Here is a 15,896-nt window from a genome sequence, read left to right as displayed (position 1 = left end):
ATTGGGTTTCCAAAGCAGTAAGTCTTTACGGAAGTAGATTACCAAGTCTTCCTTCCAAGGAGTGGCTGGTGGGTTTGAACCACCAGCCTTCTGGTTGGCAGTTGGATACCTTGGGCACTGTGCTACCAGAGCTCTGAAAACCCTTCATAAGCCCTAAGAAATCCTTTGTTTGGGGAAGGACTGGAGGCTAGCATAGGTGAACGCCCCTCTCTATCTCTTCTTCACGAGCTCTTCCCTTTCTCTTTAATAAACTTTGGTTCATGTGGGGGAAAAAAATTCTCATATCATAGAACACTGAAATATTTATTTTGAATAAAAAAAATGTGCTTTAAAAAGTATTTTATTAGCCTAAAACAATCTCAGTCAATGCTAGTTTTGGATACTATAAGTCACAAAATGACTTATAAGATCATCTTGCAGAGTCAGTTTTTAAAAAGTAAGAGAAACTGTTCTGGTTACCTAGTGCCACTCTGACAAGAATATACCACAAATGGGATGGCCTTAACAAACAGGCGTTTATTCTTACAATTTGGAGGCTTTAAGTCCAAGTGCAAATGCCAGGCTCTAGGGGCTGGGTGAAAGCGCCTCAACCTTGGGGTCCAGCCCTGCTTCCTGCTTCCGGCCCACTGGAGCTAGAAACATTTCTTCACTCAGAGAGCTGCTGAAGCTGAGAAGCCCCAAGGTTGACAAGTAAAAAGGCACAGTCCTGATGTTACCAAACCACACGGCAGGCCATTAACTTAAGTCTATTGTAAGTTCCAAGGTCACCAGAGCATAGCAGGCTGCTGAGCAACAACATGGCTACTTGCAGGGTCCAGGCGTACCATAGGCTAGAGACCATTCTCAAAGCTTCTCCTTATATACAGAAAGCAGACCACATACCCAAAGGCAGCTACTCAGCTGCTCCCAGTAGATTCCACCATGGAGTTGATTACCAGTCTCATCATGGGGAACACTACATTCAGCTGCCCAGTCAACCAGGCCCAGCCAAGTTGACACACAAACATAACGACCACAATTCCACCCCTTGTCAACTTGGCACCTGTACAGATCTTCAGTGGGTGGTGTCTGTATAGGTCTCCTCCACTGGGTGGCTCCAGTCCCCTAGTTCCTGACTAGTGACCTCACCCCCTTGGCCTGGAGGGCCTGTTCCTCTCCCTCTTGTGCTTGGCAGCCCTGCCCCCTCACTCTTGGGCAGCGGTTGTGGCTCCATCCCACTGGCTCACATGAAGGAGCAGCCCCACACTCCAGAACCAAGCTGGTGAAGGCCTGGCTCTTTGAAACCTAGGGGACTGTGATCATTGCACCCCCAAAGGCCATGGTCCTACCCTTTCAGGCTGAGGCAGCTCTGCTTCCGTTTCATTGGTCTCTCCGCTTCTGCTGATTAATGCCAAAGGCAATCCACTCTGCAGGAAATCTTCCTGCCCTGAAAACACTCAGCTTTCTTGCTCCGTGGGCTGGCCAAACCTACTACTCCATTTTATGCTGGTCTTCTCTACCAATTAATGCCCGAAGGCAACCCACTCCACCAGGAAGCCACCTTCAGTGGCACCCGGCTTTCTCCTCCGTGGGCTGGTAAGCCATTGCTGTCTCATGCCAGTTCTCTCGGCTCTGCTCCTACCATCTGTCATGCCGTATACCGGAATCTCTCTGCCAGGGTCTCAGGTCAAGGATGCACTCCACTCCCATTCCACATTTTAGGTATCAGAGCAGCACCCCACTCTCTCGCTACCAAATTCTGTTCTGTTTACCTAGTGTTGCTCTGACAAGAATATACCACAAATGGGATGGCCTTAACAAACAGGAGTTTATTCTTACAGTTTGGAGGCTTTAAGTCCAAGTTCAAAGTGCCAGGCCTAGCCAAGTTGACACACAAACATAACTACCACAGAAACTAAGTAAGCACTTTTCATATAACAGTGAGCCAGGTTATTCAGATCAAGCCTCTCCTATTGCAAAAGAAAACTTCTGGATAACAACTGAAAAAAAAATAATAAACTTTTAAAAATAATAAAAACGCTTGCAAGATAGTAAGTAACTAGTCCAGAATGGAAAGAAAAATGGGAGATAAATGAACGTAGAAACCACTTTTGCCTTGTGACCATTTGCCAGTCTTGGTAAATTTAAATTTTACTTTCATATCTTCATGAGGTAGGAGGTACGGGAAAGGGTCAGATATCAAAGCACAGAGACTGTACAAGATGAAGCATCTAATTGAAGACAATCCTCACAATAATCTGGAACTGAAGGAGCTACACAATCTGAGTGAGTGTGAACCATAGACATACCAACCCTTATGAGGATCTTTAACTTGAATTTGCATTGCCTGGGTAATTCAGAGACCCTCACCCTTGAACTTAGTTAATAGTACTTCTAGACTGGTTGTGACTCCAGGTCTCTTGCAGAAGTGAACAGTCTTCTGTAAAGAAGATGTCTTCTATCAATTTATTAGAATAAATGATATTTTAAGTACTACAATAAGTCAGTCGCATAAGGAAACAAGGCACCATGAGTGAGAACCAGCAGAAACAACAGAAATTGACAACCCAAAGGCATCAGATATCAGAATTATCAAATATGTGCAATAAAACAACTATGTATACTACATTTGAAGATAATAAAAAACAAATTGAAAGTATTTGGAAGGAAGAAGAGGCTACAAAAAGTGGCATCTACCTAGCCCGCACAACAAGGCAGAAAAATAAGAGATGTACATAATGTAAAGAAGAAATAAAACTGTCTCTATCTGCAGATGGCATGATCATACAGATCATATGAAAAGAGTGCCTAGAACTATTAAGTGATTCTAGCAAGTTCACAGATACAAGGGCAGTATACAAAAATCAGTTCTGTTTACCAGCAATGAACAATCAAAAATTGAATTTTTAGAAGTATCGTTTACAATAGTACCAAAAATTAAATATTTGGGTATAAAACCAAACCAAAAAAACAAACTCACTGCCATCGAGTCGACCCCGACTCATAGCAACCCCTCCTTGGGTTTCCAGGGTGGTGTCACTACAGTAGACTGCCCAACCACTGAGGAGTGGCTGGTGGGTTTGAACCAACAGCCTTCTGGTTAGCAGTCATTTTTCAGGATAAAAATTTGGCATGTATATTGTTAGATTTATACCCAAATATAAAAAATACATATATAGTATTTTGGCTTTTATATTTGGGTATAAATCTAACAAAATACTGCCAAATTTTTATGCTGAAAAATAAAAATAATTGTTGAAAGAAATCAATGAAGGCTTGAATACATGGAGAGATGTAGCATATGTATTGATTGGAATACTCACTGTTGCTAAGATATCAGTTCTCCCCAAATAGATGTATAGATTCAATTTAATCCCAAACAAAATCCCATCAGGACTTTTTGCAGATACTGACAAGCTGATTCTAAAGTTTATATGGAAAAGCAAAAGAACTAGAATAGTTTAAACAGTTTTTTTAAACATCAAAGTCAGAATACTCACACTACCTGATTTCCACACTTAACAGTAAAGCTACAGTTCTCAAGACGGTGTGGTATTAGTGATAGAGCAGGATAAGGAGTCCAAAAATAGATGCATACAATTATGAACAGTTGATTTTTGAGAAGATACAAAGGCAACTCAATGGCAAAAAGGTAGTCTTTTTAACAAACGCTGCTAGAACAACTGTACGTATTTGAGGAAAAAATGAACTTTGACCTATACCTCAATTATATAAAAGTTAACTCAAATAGACCTAAATTTAAAACTATAAAACTTTTAAAAGAAAGCATTGGAGAAAATATTTATAGCCTTGGATTAGGCAAGCATTATTATATTTCATACCAAAAGCTCAATCCATAAAAGAAAAAAATTGAAATACTGAACTTCATCAAAATTTAAAACTTCTGCTCAATGAAAGACACTTAAGAAAATGAAAAGACAAGACACAGACTAGGAGAAGATATTTGTAAATCACGCTAGATAAAGGTCTTTTATTTAGAATATATTCAGAACTCAACATTCAGCAAGAAGAAAACAAACAACCTAATTTAAAAGTGGTGAAAAGATTTTAAAAGATGCTTCACCTAAGAAGATACATAGATGGCAGATAAACACATGAAAAAATGTTCTACATCATTAGTCCCTGGTGTTGTTCTTAGGCCTTTGAGTCAGCTCCAACTTGTGGAAACCCTATGTACAACAGAACGAAACACTGCCTAGTCCTGCACCATCCTCAAAATCCTTGCTATACCTGAGCCCATTGTTGCAGCCACTGTGTCAATCCATCTTGTTGAGAGTCTTCCCATTTTTCACTGACCCTCCACTTTACCAAGCATGATATCCTTCTCTAGGAAATGTCCCTTCTGACAACATGACTGCAGTGTAGTAAATTACCTGGTATGGCTTTTCTAGCCATAATTTTTGTACCTCCCACTTTGCCATGGGCATCTGAGTAGCTGATTGTTAAAGTTACCCACCTAGTGTATTTCTGTTGAACCAGCACAAAACCATCTTCTGGAAAGTTCTCTCTCTCTCAGGTGTATAGAATTCTGATGTTGGGCTTGGTTAGTTTGGCCACTCTGCCAGAATATGAAGGAGCCCTCCTAGAGGCAGAAGGAATCTCTTAGTGCTGACTAAGAGACAAGATTCTGAGAAGGATGCACTTGCTGAGAGAGAGAAACAAGAGACACGCACTGCTGAGAGAGAGAGATACTATTGAGAGACAGAGAGTGAGACAGCCAGGTGCAAGAGACTGAGTGTGTCCCTGAACTTGAATTGTAGCTTGTTGCTTCCCTAATAAACCCCATAATCTGTGAGTGGTGTCTGTGAGTTCTTCGTGGCCACTGCAGTGAATTATAACCCAGCAGAGAGGTAGTGGGTGCTGTGGGAGGAACAGTTGGTGTCAAGGTCAGTAAAAGAGCTGGAGGGTAGAGGCATGCCTGACTTCATAGGACCAGGCCTTGGGCTGCTGATTGTGATTCTGTCCTCTTCTTGTATAGTTAGAGGAGGTTAGAAAATGCTGCCTCCCTGTCCCTTTAGGAATGACCAAAGTGGGTGAAATGAAGTCTGGTCATTCTTGCTTCCAAGGAGCATTCTGGTTGTACTTCTTCCAGGACAGATTTATTCGTTCTTTTGGCAGTCCCATGGTATTTTCAGTTTTCTTTGCCAAGACAAAGAAAATTCAAAGGCATCAACTCTTCTTTGGTCTTCCTTATTCATTGTCCAGCTTTCACATGTATATGAAGTGATTGAAAATACCATAGTTTGGGTTAGGGGCACCTTAGTCTTCTGGTGGAGTAGTGCTTAAGGCATTTGACTGCTAACGAGAAGGTTGGCAGATCAAACTCACCAGCCACTCCACGGAAGGAAGAGTGGGCAATCTGCTTCCATAGATACTGCTTCGGAAATCCAAGGAGGGGTCGCTATGACTTGGAAGTGACTCAGCGGCAGTGAGTTATTTGGGTTTTTTTTTTTTTTTGTAAAGCAAATTCTAGAGGATGTACTTCAGGCAGAAGGAAAATCATCCCAGATGGAAGATCTGGAACATAAAAAAAAATGATGAACAAATAAAGTGATAAATGAGCAGATACATCTAAAAGAACATTGGAGAATATGTTTTTTTTTTTTTAAGAAATTATAATTAAAATAATGTTACCTACTATTGAGTTGGGTCCCAACTCATGGCAAACCCATGCCCAACAGGATTGGACCATTGTGATCCATAGGATATTTATTTTCTGATTTTTAGAAGTAGACCACTAGGCCTTTTTCCTTAGTTTGACTTAGTCTGGAAGATCTGCTGGAAACTTTTTAGCATCATAGCAACACATGAGCCTCCACTGACACAAGTGGTAGCTGCACGTGAGGTACGCTGACCAGGAATCGAACCCAGGTCTCCTGCATGGAAGACGATTCTACCTCAAGTAAAACAGTAGGAGGTATAAAATGGAATAAATATTCATTTATTGATGAACATCAAAGACTATAGCCTTCAGTTTGGATTGCATCTCAATGTAAAGAAAACAGAAATCCTCACAGCATCACAATGAATGGAGAGAAGATTGACATTGTCAAGGATTTCATTTTACTTGGATCCATGATAGCGTCCATGGAAGCAGCAGTTGGGAGATCAAATGACTTACTGCACTAGACAAATCTTTTGCAAAAGAGCTCCTTGAAATGTTAAAGAACAAAAATAGCACTTTGAAGACAAAGGTACATCTGACCCAACCTGTGACATTTTCAATAGTTTCATATGCACAAGAAAACTGGACAGTGAATAAGGTAGAGCACAGAAGAATTCATGCATTTGAATTTTAGTGTTGGCAAAGAGTATTGAAAATACCTTGGACTTCCAGAAGAATGAGCAAATCGGTCTTAGAAGAGGTACAGCCAGAATGCTCTTTAGAAGTGAAAATGGCCAGACATTGTCTCATGTACTTTGGTCATGTCGGAAGGGACCAGTCCCTCAAGAAGGAGATTGTTCTTGTTAAAGGAGGAAAAAAACAAACAAATAAAAACTCTGCTATCACGTCAATTCCAAGGTAGTATCACCACAGAAGCAGATTGCCCAGTCTTCCTTCTGAGGAGTGGCTGGTGGATTTGAACCGCCAGCCTGCTGGTTAGCAATCAAATGCCTTAGGCACTATGCCACCAGGGAAAGACCATCAACATGGATTGACACAGTGGCTGTAATGATGGGCTGAAACATAACAGTGTGAGGATAGTGTAGCAGCAAGCAGTATTTAGTTCTGTTGTACATGGGGTCGCCATGAGTCAGAACTGAGTCAACAGTACCTAACTACAACAACAAGATCCTTGCATTGTCTCATGATATAATGGGTATTATCATTTCTAAAGTCATCACTAAAAGAACAGAACAGAAGGTAAAGCTTGCAAACTATTCAGGGGAAAAATAAAAAAGATAAGTCTATTAATCCAAAAAGAAGACAAGAAAATAGATTTAGAAAAAAGGACATAAGGTAATAATAGACTTTTAAAAAACTAGTGTATCAGTAGAGTAAATATAAATGGGCTAATCATAGTCATTGTTCCAGTTAAAAGTTAAAGACTGTCACATTGGATTTCTAAAACTTTATATGCTATTAGAAGTATACATCTTAAATATAAGATGTAAGAATTAAGAAAAGTTGAAAGCTAAAGGATAGAAAAACATAGTATCATGCCAACACTGAGAAATGGAAGCTTGCATAGCTGTATTCATATCATCAAAGTAGAATTTAAGACAAAAAGCATTACTACAAATAGAGACATTTCACAAAAGTTTCAATTTCCTAGCAAGGGTAAGAATTTTTTATTTTTAGGTACTTGCATAAAGTGAACAGTGATTAAATAGAAATTGACAAATTAAGATAAATAAGAAATCTACCATCAGCGATATTCTCTGACCACAACACAATTAGAATCACTGCCATTGAGTCAGACCCAACTAATAGTGACCCCTCCTAGGGTTTCTGAGGTAGTATCACTATGGAAATAGATTGCCCAGTCTTCCTTCCAAGGAATGGCTGGTGGGTTTGAACCACCAGCCTGGTTAGCAGTCAAGTACCTTAGGTACTACACCACCAGAACTCCCAAAAATTAGAGTAGAAATCAATAATAGATAATTCAGAAATAACCAAGTGCTTGAAAATTAAGACATACTCTTCTAAATAAGCCATGAGTCTAAGAAGGTATCGTGGAAATTATAAACCATTTCTCACCAAACAAAAATTAAAATACTATATATCAAAACATGTGAATGTAATCAAAATAGATTTAAAAATGTATTGCCTTAAGTATGTATATTATGAAAACAGAGAAAGCCAGAAAAATAATAAGCTAAAGATTCATCTCAAGGAGTTTTTTAAATTAGCACAATAAACCTGAAGATATAGAAGGAAAAACAAGAATAAAAGCAAAAATTAACAAAATAAAAATAATCCTTCATTAGAGAATTAACAGGTTTTTTTTTTTAAGTCAAATAAAATTGATAAACTTCTGGTGTAGTTGACCAGGGAAAAAAGAAAGAGGCACAAATAATTGATGTCAGGGATGAAAAGGGGTACATCACTACAGATGCAGCAGATACTAAAACAATAACAGAATATTGTTAACAACTTTGTGTCAGTAAATTTGGAAACAAATACAGAAATTCCTAGAAAAAAAATACAGAAATTCCTAGGAAAAAAAAAAAAAAACAAACAGATCCAAGAAGTAGAAAAATTGAGTAGTTCTATAACCATTAAAGGAGCTCTGGTAGCATAGTGGCTAAGGCACTTGCCTGCTAACCAGACTGCTGGTGGTTCAAATCCACCAGCCACTCCTCGGAAGAAAGGTTGGGCAATCCTACTTCTGTAGTGATACTGCCTCGGAAACTTGGGAGGGGTCGCTATGAGTCGGGTTTGACTTGACGGCACATAACAGCAACAACAACATAACCATTAAAGAAATTTATTTTAAAAGCCTAGCAAGTGAAAACAGGCCCCCTAATAAATGACTGACTACCCACTGCAAGTGGAACAAAAGTGTGCAGAGGTTATGCTTTGAGTTTTTGTAGCCACACTCTTAACCACATTTGTTAATGCTGTCACAGCATCTTTGACTGAAAAGGATAATAAGGCAATACATTTTTATACATGACTAGGCAAAGGCCAGTTGGTGGCCTGACCCAATGCAGAAAAATCTTCAGTTTAAAATACTACGTTCTCTTTGAGAACTATCAGCAACATAATTTTATGATTATAAAAAGAAAATTTCCAATAAAACTTTACTGTATAATTTCTCTTTGGTCAGGGATTTGTTTCAGCTAAGGTGATGTAGGAACTCCTCCAGAATAATTCTCCACATTAAAGAAAATTATGCTGAGCTCCCAAATGGACATCTCTAACAACAAAATAGAAAGCTCCTGTTTTGTTTTACTTTTAAGGATTTTGGTTTATAACTTTTTCACTTTCACTGCTATTAAATTGATTCCAACTCATAGTGATCTTATAGGACAGAGTAGAACTGTCTCATTTGGTTTCCAAGGCTGTAAATATTTATGGAAGCAGACTGCTTCATCTTTCTCCCATGGAATAGCTAACAGCTGGTAGGTTCAAACTGCCAACCTTTTGATTAGCAGCCGAATGCCTTAACCACCACGCCACCAGAGCTCCTTTGGTTTACAACATTATTTACTTACAGAACTAGGAAAGTTATAAATTGTTTTAGCATGTTTTAAGGCTATATTAGACAGCATCCCAGTTATCTGGGATGCTGCATCCCTTGTTCTTACAAACATTCAGAAGGAAAAGGGTAAACTTTGCTGAGCTGCTCATGTGTAATCACGGGATCCCAGACATGATAGAATTGTAGGCAAGAATGAAGGTGACCTCAGAGAAGAGAGTACAAAATGTTAAAAAGCATCAGAGATCCTAACAATCCTGAGTCAGGCTCAGCACTGCTGCATGCCTTCTACTGCGGCAGTGACCAAAAGGCAAAACCAGTTGCTGTAGAGTGGCCTCCAACTCATGGTGACCCCATGCGTATCAGAGTGGAACTATGCTCCATAGGATTTTCAGTGGCTTATTTTTTAGAAGTAGACCACCAGGTATTTCTTTTGAGGTGCCTCTGTGTGGACTCCCACCTCCAACCTTTCCTTTAGCAGCTGAGTGCCTTAATCATTTGCCCACCATCTGGTATATTTTCTCACTAAAAGTTGTTAGCTCATCATGGCTCTTGGCACTCCAGCAAGCAACCCCTTGCCCATGAGGCTAGGCCTTCTCTGATTTATTGGTGCATATGTCCACCCTGAATGAAGCACTTGAGAATTATTTTGAAAAAAAAAAAAAAAAAATTGGGTTATCGCAGGCCTTCACCTTATCAGAACTTTTTGTTGTTGACTATGTATATTTTAGGAGCTCTGGTAGCATAGTGCCTAAGGCATTTGACTGCTAACCAGAAAGCTGGCGGTTCAAACCCACCAGCCACTCCTTGGAAGGAAGGTTGGACAGTCTACTTCCATAGTGATACTGCCTCAGAAACCCAAGGAGGAGTCGCTATGAGTAGGGTCCTACTTGATGGCACATAACAACAACAACGTGTATATTTTAGAAATGAAACCTTGATTTCAAGTGACAGGGAAGTTCACTGTGTTTTTTTTTTTTTCCTGTGATCATGTACTAAAGCTTATTTTATTTTTATTAACTGTCCAACCTAAACAGAAATCCAGATTGGGCTTTTGATGTGTAAAAATGATGTGTTGTACAGTACTGCATTGTCAGTAAAGGCAAACATGGGTATATGGGTGGATAGATGGGTGGACAGGTTGAACGATTAGGTATGTCTATGAAATGGAGAGTGTATACAAGAACATGTATAGGGTTGGCAGACAGTGGTCCTATAAGTTTATGTGAATGATCAGAATGCCCAGGTGTATAGTAGAGCTGAAAAGAGGCAAAGTTGTGGTCACTGCTTGGTTACAGCCAGCTACTCAGAGTGACCAAGTAGTTGAACCTGCAGGCTTGGGACCATAGTTGCAGGGGACATCAAGCTCAATTGGCATAACATACTATACAAAACATTGTTCTACCTCCTACTTTGGCGAGTAGCGACTGGGATCTTAAAAGCTAGCAAGCTGCCATCTAGATGCAACGATGGGTCTCTCCTCATCCAGAGCAAAGAAGAATGAAGAAAACCAAAATTCGTGGAAAGAATTAGTCCTAGTGACTGGTACACCATCCGATCTGCAGCCTATATGACTATGAGACCAGAAGAACTAGATGGTGTCTGGTACCACTGTCATCCACTTGGAAGGGGATCTATGTAGGAGATCCTTGATAGAGTAGGGAGAACAATGTGGAACAAAACTCAAAATCATTTGGAGAAAAAAAAGGGGGCGACCAGATTTGCTGGTCTGATGGAGCCTGGTGGAATTGCTGAAACTATGGCCCCTATCTGTCCTTCAGGTCTGGAATTGAACCCACACCCGTGGTTTCCAGCCAAACAAAAGACAGGCATATTAGTTGAACAGTTACCTCAGGTAGATACACTCCTTGGAGAGAACAATTATGGGAGAAAGAAGGGCAGAAAGAAGGGAGACAGCTCAGGGGGTAGGTGTGTATGGAGGGATGGACACTGGGAAGAGGTAACTATGGGGAGGAAGTGGGAGGAGAGCTGTTGCATAATGGTAAACTGTGGTCAATGTCATGAGACAGTGTATGTGAACTGCTGTATGGAAAGTGAATTTGCTCTGTAGATCTTCATCCAAATCACAATTAAAAAAAAAAAAAAGAAAGCAAAAAAAAAAAAAGATGTGTTGTGTGCATCTGTACAGTTAAGAAGTCTCTTTAGGAATGGATGATTGATGTACAGACAAAAATCTTGCTTTTCTCTCTTTCATGGACACATCTCACCTGTGTTTGGTGAGTTCATGTATGCACACAAATGCATGCTTTTACTTATTTACATGTTTTTAAATTTATCTAGGAAAGAAAAAATCCAAATTCAAAACTTTTAAGAAGTTCTTTGGGAAGAAGAAGAGAAAGGAATCACCCTCAACCACAGGAAGTAGCACCTGGAAACAAAGTCAGGCGAAGAGTGAGGTCATTGCCCTTGAGTCAGGGCCAGTGGGCTATGACTCAGAGGATGAACTTGAGTGAGTTGCTTTATATATCCATGAGGTTTTGTGTGGCCCAACAAGCATGAGGGGTGGCTGGGTACAGGTGGACCCAAACATTCTATTTTACTCTCTCGGTAATTTGCCTATTGGTTTTCTGAGCCTACTTTTCTTCTAGGTAATTTCATTGGAAGTTCTTTTATAGAAATTGTGGTTTTGGTCTTTTCACACAAAGGGTTGGAGAAAACATTGAGCACCTACTGTGTGCCAGGTGTTGTATCTATTAAAAGTCACAATAACTGTGGGAGAGAAGGTACCATATATCACTTTACTATAAATGAGCAAACGAAGCCTTAGAGAAAGTTTGGAATTTGCCAGAATCCTATAGCTATAGGATAAACCAGGATATGGGCCCTGGTTTAATTTGGCTTAAAACTCTCTTGAGGACTTGGATACTAAACTAGAAAACTGCCTATCTCTAAAGTTGACCTTTGAGTAATAATTTAATAAGAAATTTTTCCATTAGAGATACTAAAACTGAAAAAAGTTTCTTGCTGTTTAATATTAGAAAAATAGTCTAATATATACCCAATACATATGAAAATTTGGGAAAGTCTAGTGAAGAAATCCTTATTTAACTTTTATTTCCTCAAAATAGTAATAATACATATACTCCAGTTATCCTAGAAATTATTTCTGTGACCAAAAGGAAACAAAAGAAACCTATTTATTGCAACACCACCTTTTGTATTTTCTTTTCAGCGTCATTGGCCTCTTAATTTGGAGGATAAAATCTTCAGAAGGCATCATGACCCTGAGGATTGGGGATTAGACCCAGATGGAGTCATAGGTTTAAGCCTTCCGATGATATGTCCTCTCTCCTCCTCTCGTCCTCAGGAGCCTCCTTGCCTGTTTGTTTTTAACTTTGTTGTGTGTGCATAATAAAAATACACATAACAAAATGTTTTTCAGTTCAACAATTTTTACATGTATTCTTTAGTGAGATTGTTAGGTTCTTTATATTGTGCAATCATTATCACTATCCTCTGGCAAATTATTCCACTGTTATTAATATAAACAAAAAGCCCTGGTAGTGTAGTAGTTAAACGCTCGGCTGCTAAACGAAAGGTCAGTGGTTCGAACCCACCAGCTATTCTGTGTGAGAAAGATGTAGCAGTCTGCTTCTGTAGATTACAGCCTTGGAAACCCTATGGGGAAGTTCTGCTCTGTTCTATAGGATCACTATGAGTCGAAATTGACTCGATGGCAATGAGTTTGTTTGTTTATTTTGTTTTTTATTAATATAAACACAGTGCTCCCTGAACAATACCAAAAACCAAACTCACTGCTGTGGAGTGTTTTCAAGATAGGATCTCTATGGAAATAGATTGCCCAGTGTTAATCCCCTGTACAATACGGCACTGTTTTAAAAGGAGTGGAAATTACACTGACCACTTGGTGGCAGCAAACAACTGAAAAGGAAAGATTAGGTTTTTGTTTTTCAGGTAATGGCACTACACAGGATAGACCCGCACTGTCGTTTATGGAGGCTGGAGGGCATGAACTGTACACACATTTTTAAGGCAGTGAGCTTAGAACCCTTAGAGAAGAAAATGTAACCTTGCTAATATTGTTGTTGGGTTCCATCAAATAGATTTCTATTCACAGTGACTCCATGTGGTAGAGGAAAACTGCCCCATAGGGTTAGCTGGCTATAATCTTTACGGGAGCTTAGTGCCAGATCTTTCTTCACAGAGTTGCTGGTTGAGTTCAAACCACTAGCCTTCCTGTTAGCAACTGAGATCTTATCCATTGTGCCCCAGGGCTCCTTGTTGTTGTTGTTGTTATGTGCCATGAGTCACCCAACTCATAGCAACCCCTCCTTGGGTTTCCAACCCCTCCTTGGGTTTCCCAGGTAGTATCACTATGGAAGTAGATTCCGCTACCTTCCTTCCAAGGAGTGGTTGGTGGGTTTGAACTTCCAGCCTTCTGGCTAGCAGTCAAATGCCTTAGGCACTATGCTACCAGAGCTCCCCCAGAGGTCCCCACCTTGATACTATTGCTTATCAATAGGTATTCTCACTTGACCAGCCCCAGGGAAGCTATAACACACACCCCCACACACAGACACACCCTGTCTCTAGACTAGCACACACAGTTCTGGTGTTGGGGAGACAGGCCTGGGAATAGGAGAGTGATCTGACTCTCAAAGCATGGCTGGAGGAGTGAGCCGAAATAAAAGAACCTGTCCACTTGTCCGTCTCTTCCCCCTCGCCAGCAAACCATTGAAAGCAGGGACAGTGTCCTTTTCATCTTTATATACCCTGAACCTCACAAGGGCCTGGAACTCAATTATGGTAAAATTTTACTGAAATTGATGCTTCAAAAGGAAGCTTGAGGGTGGGGTGTCAGATGAGCATGTTTTCAGAGAGCAGCACAGAGGAAGAGGTAAGATCTGAAAGGCACCCTTTAACCTCTGCAAGAGCATTCATACCTTCTAGATTCTACAGCAACTTCAGCCCACAATTGAGCTCATCCTGCCTCAGCTTCTTATCTCTTACCATGGGCCAAGGCACAAATATTCCATTTGCCAAGGCACATTGATGCTAGCAAGCTCCACAGAACCCTGGGGGGTTAAGAAGTTGATGCCCATTTATGGTGTCTCTGTGTGCATGTGGTTAGGCTTCTTTAGTCTCTTAATCTATGACAGTTTCCTCTCACCACCCTACCCTTTGTTTCATGTCAGTGATCTGATAGAAGAGGCAGGGTCATTGACCCTGCAAAATATCCCACATTATGGATTTGGCTGAATGTTTTCTCTTAGTATGACTAAACTTATTCCTGAAGTCTCTTATAAACTGGCCAATGAATCTAGAGGCTTGATTAGCTTAAGGTTCAATTTTTTTTACTAGAAATCTTGGTTCCTATTAATATTAACAAAATTATTTATTTTCTTTATCCTACAATATGTTGTTGTTGTTATGTGCCGTCAAGTCGGACCCGACTCATAGTGACCCCTCCTTGGGTTTCCGAGGCAGTATCACTATGGAAGTAGATTGCCCCATCTTCCTTCCAAGGAGTGGCTGGTGGGTTTGAACCACCAGCCAAGCTCCTATCCTATAGTATACTTATAATAATTTCAGAACAACACTATCAATATTGCTGTTACTAAGTACTGAGTACAGTTGATTTGTAATTTCTTTGTAATTTGTAATTTCTTTGTTCTTAGAATTTATTCTGGATGCAGAGTCAAAATACTGCACTTTAAAATCACTTGAAATAAGACTTTTCTTTGTGTGTTTATGCCAACAACCTGATATACAGTTAGGTTTATTTGTTTCTGTTTTGTTTTGTTTTGTTTTGACCTGATTATGGAAATTGTTTTATTTCCCCTTTTGATCTATTTTTTTCTTTTAATTATATAAAGCATTTTTAGAGCTTCAAAGACAAAATTGTAAATGTAGGTACCTTTGCCCCCTGTCCCCCCATCTTGTTCTCTCATTCCCCCTGAAAGAAGCCATTTATAATCATTTTTAAATTTATCCATTTTTTTTAATCTAAGCAAATACATACATATATTTATATGTACTCATGCATCTATTCACACCCTCCTTTCTCAAACAAAGGTAGCATAAAATTTACGTTGTCTGTACTCTATAATCATGTTTTTACCTCAGAAAACCAGGTGATGCCTGTATGTCACTGTCTAGTGATAGCAATCTTCCTCACCCATCAAGTCAGCTGCAATGCCCTCCATTGTAAGGACATCTCTTAGTTTATTTCATCAGACTCCTACAGATGGGCATTTGGGTTGTTCCCAGTCTTTTGCTTGTATAAATATTAATGTCCTCAATGGCCCTGTGTGTATGGCATTCATGCTGTCTCAACGACTAGTTATACCAAGACTGGAGGTGTTTGGACAGAGTTTTGATTCCAAAAATGGTGTGGACATAATCTGTCCTACTGTAGGAGGGAATCCAGTGTACAAATGATCTTTATGTTAAGACCCATGGTCAAAGGGGCTTGACTTGCTTCACAATTCTTGATTCCCTGTAAGAAATGAAAGGATACACTTGTCTGGGAGCCATAGGTTTCCCACTTGCAAACTCACTCTTATGAGCCAGAAAGAAGCTTAATGAAAAGAAAGCACCATTAACCAACACAATTTGCTCTGCAGCGGGGCAGGGCCACACCTAAGAGTCTCTGCACCCACACCACAGAGGCAGGATGCCTGGGAGGGTGGGGCGCAGTGCACAAGATGTCCCATGTGTGCAGAGCAGGCTTTCCTTCCTTCATCATCAGTCTCAATCATGTCCTTC

The 15,896-nt window shown here is 39.9% G+C and overlaps 1 protein-coding gene across 1 annotated transcript in view; it reads left to right on the top strand.

The window, feature by feature from the left end:
• CRACDL (CRACD like) overlaps positions 1–15,896 on the top strand; it is a 99,855-nt gene that overhangs the window by 11,383 nt on the left and 72,576 nt on the right. The window contains exon 2 of the mRNA XM_007959531.1: positions 11,448–11,616. Within this exon, the coding sequence (XP_007957722.1) occupies positions 11,448–11,616 (169 nt within the window). The remainder of the gene's footprint in view (positions 1–11,447; positions 11,617–15,896) is intronic.

Source organism: Orycteropus afer, unplaced genomic scaffold, assembly GCF_000298275.1.
Source record: "Orycteropus afer afer isolate SDZICR_OR568_19922 unplaced genomic scaffold, OryAfe1.0 scaffold00017, whole genome shotgun sequence".
NCBI lineage: Eukaryota > Metazoa > Chordata > Mammalia > Tubulidentata > Orycteropodidae > Orycteropus > Orycteropus afer.
This window is presented reverse-complemented; position numbering and strand designations above follow the sequence as displayed.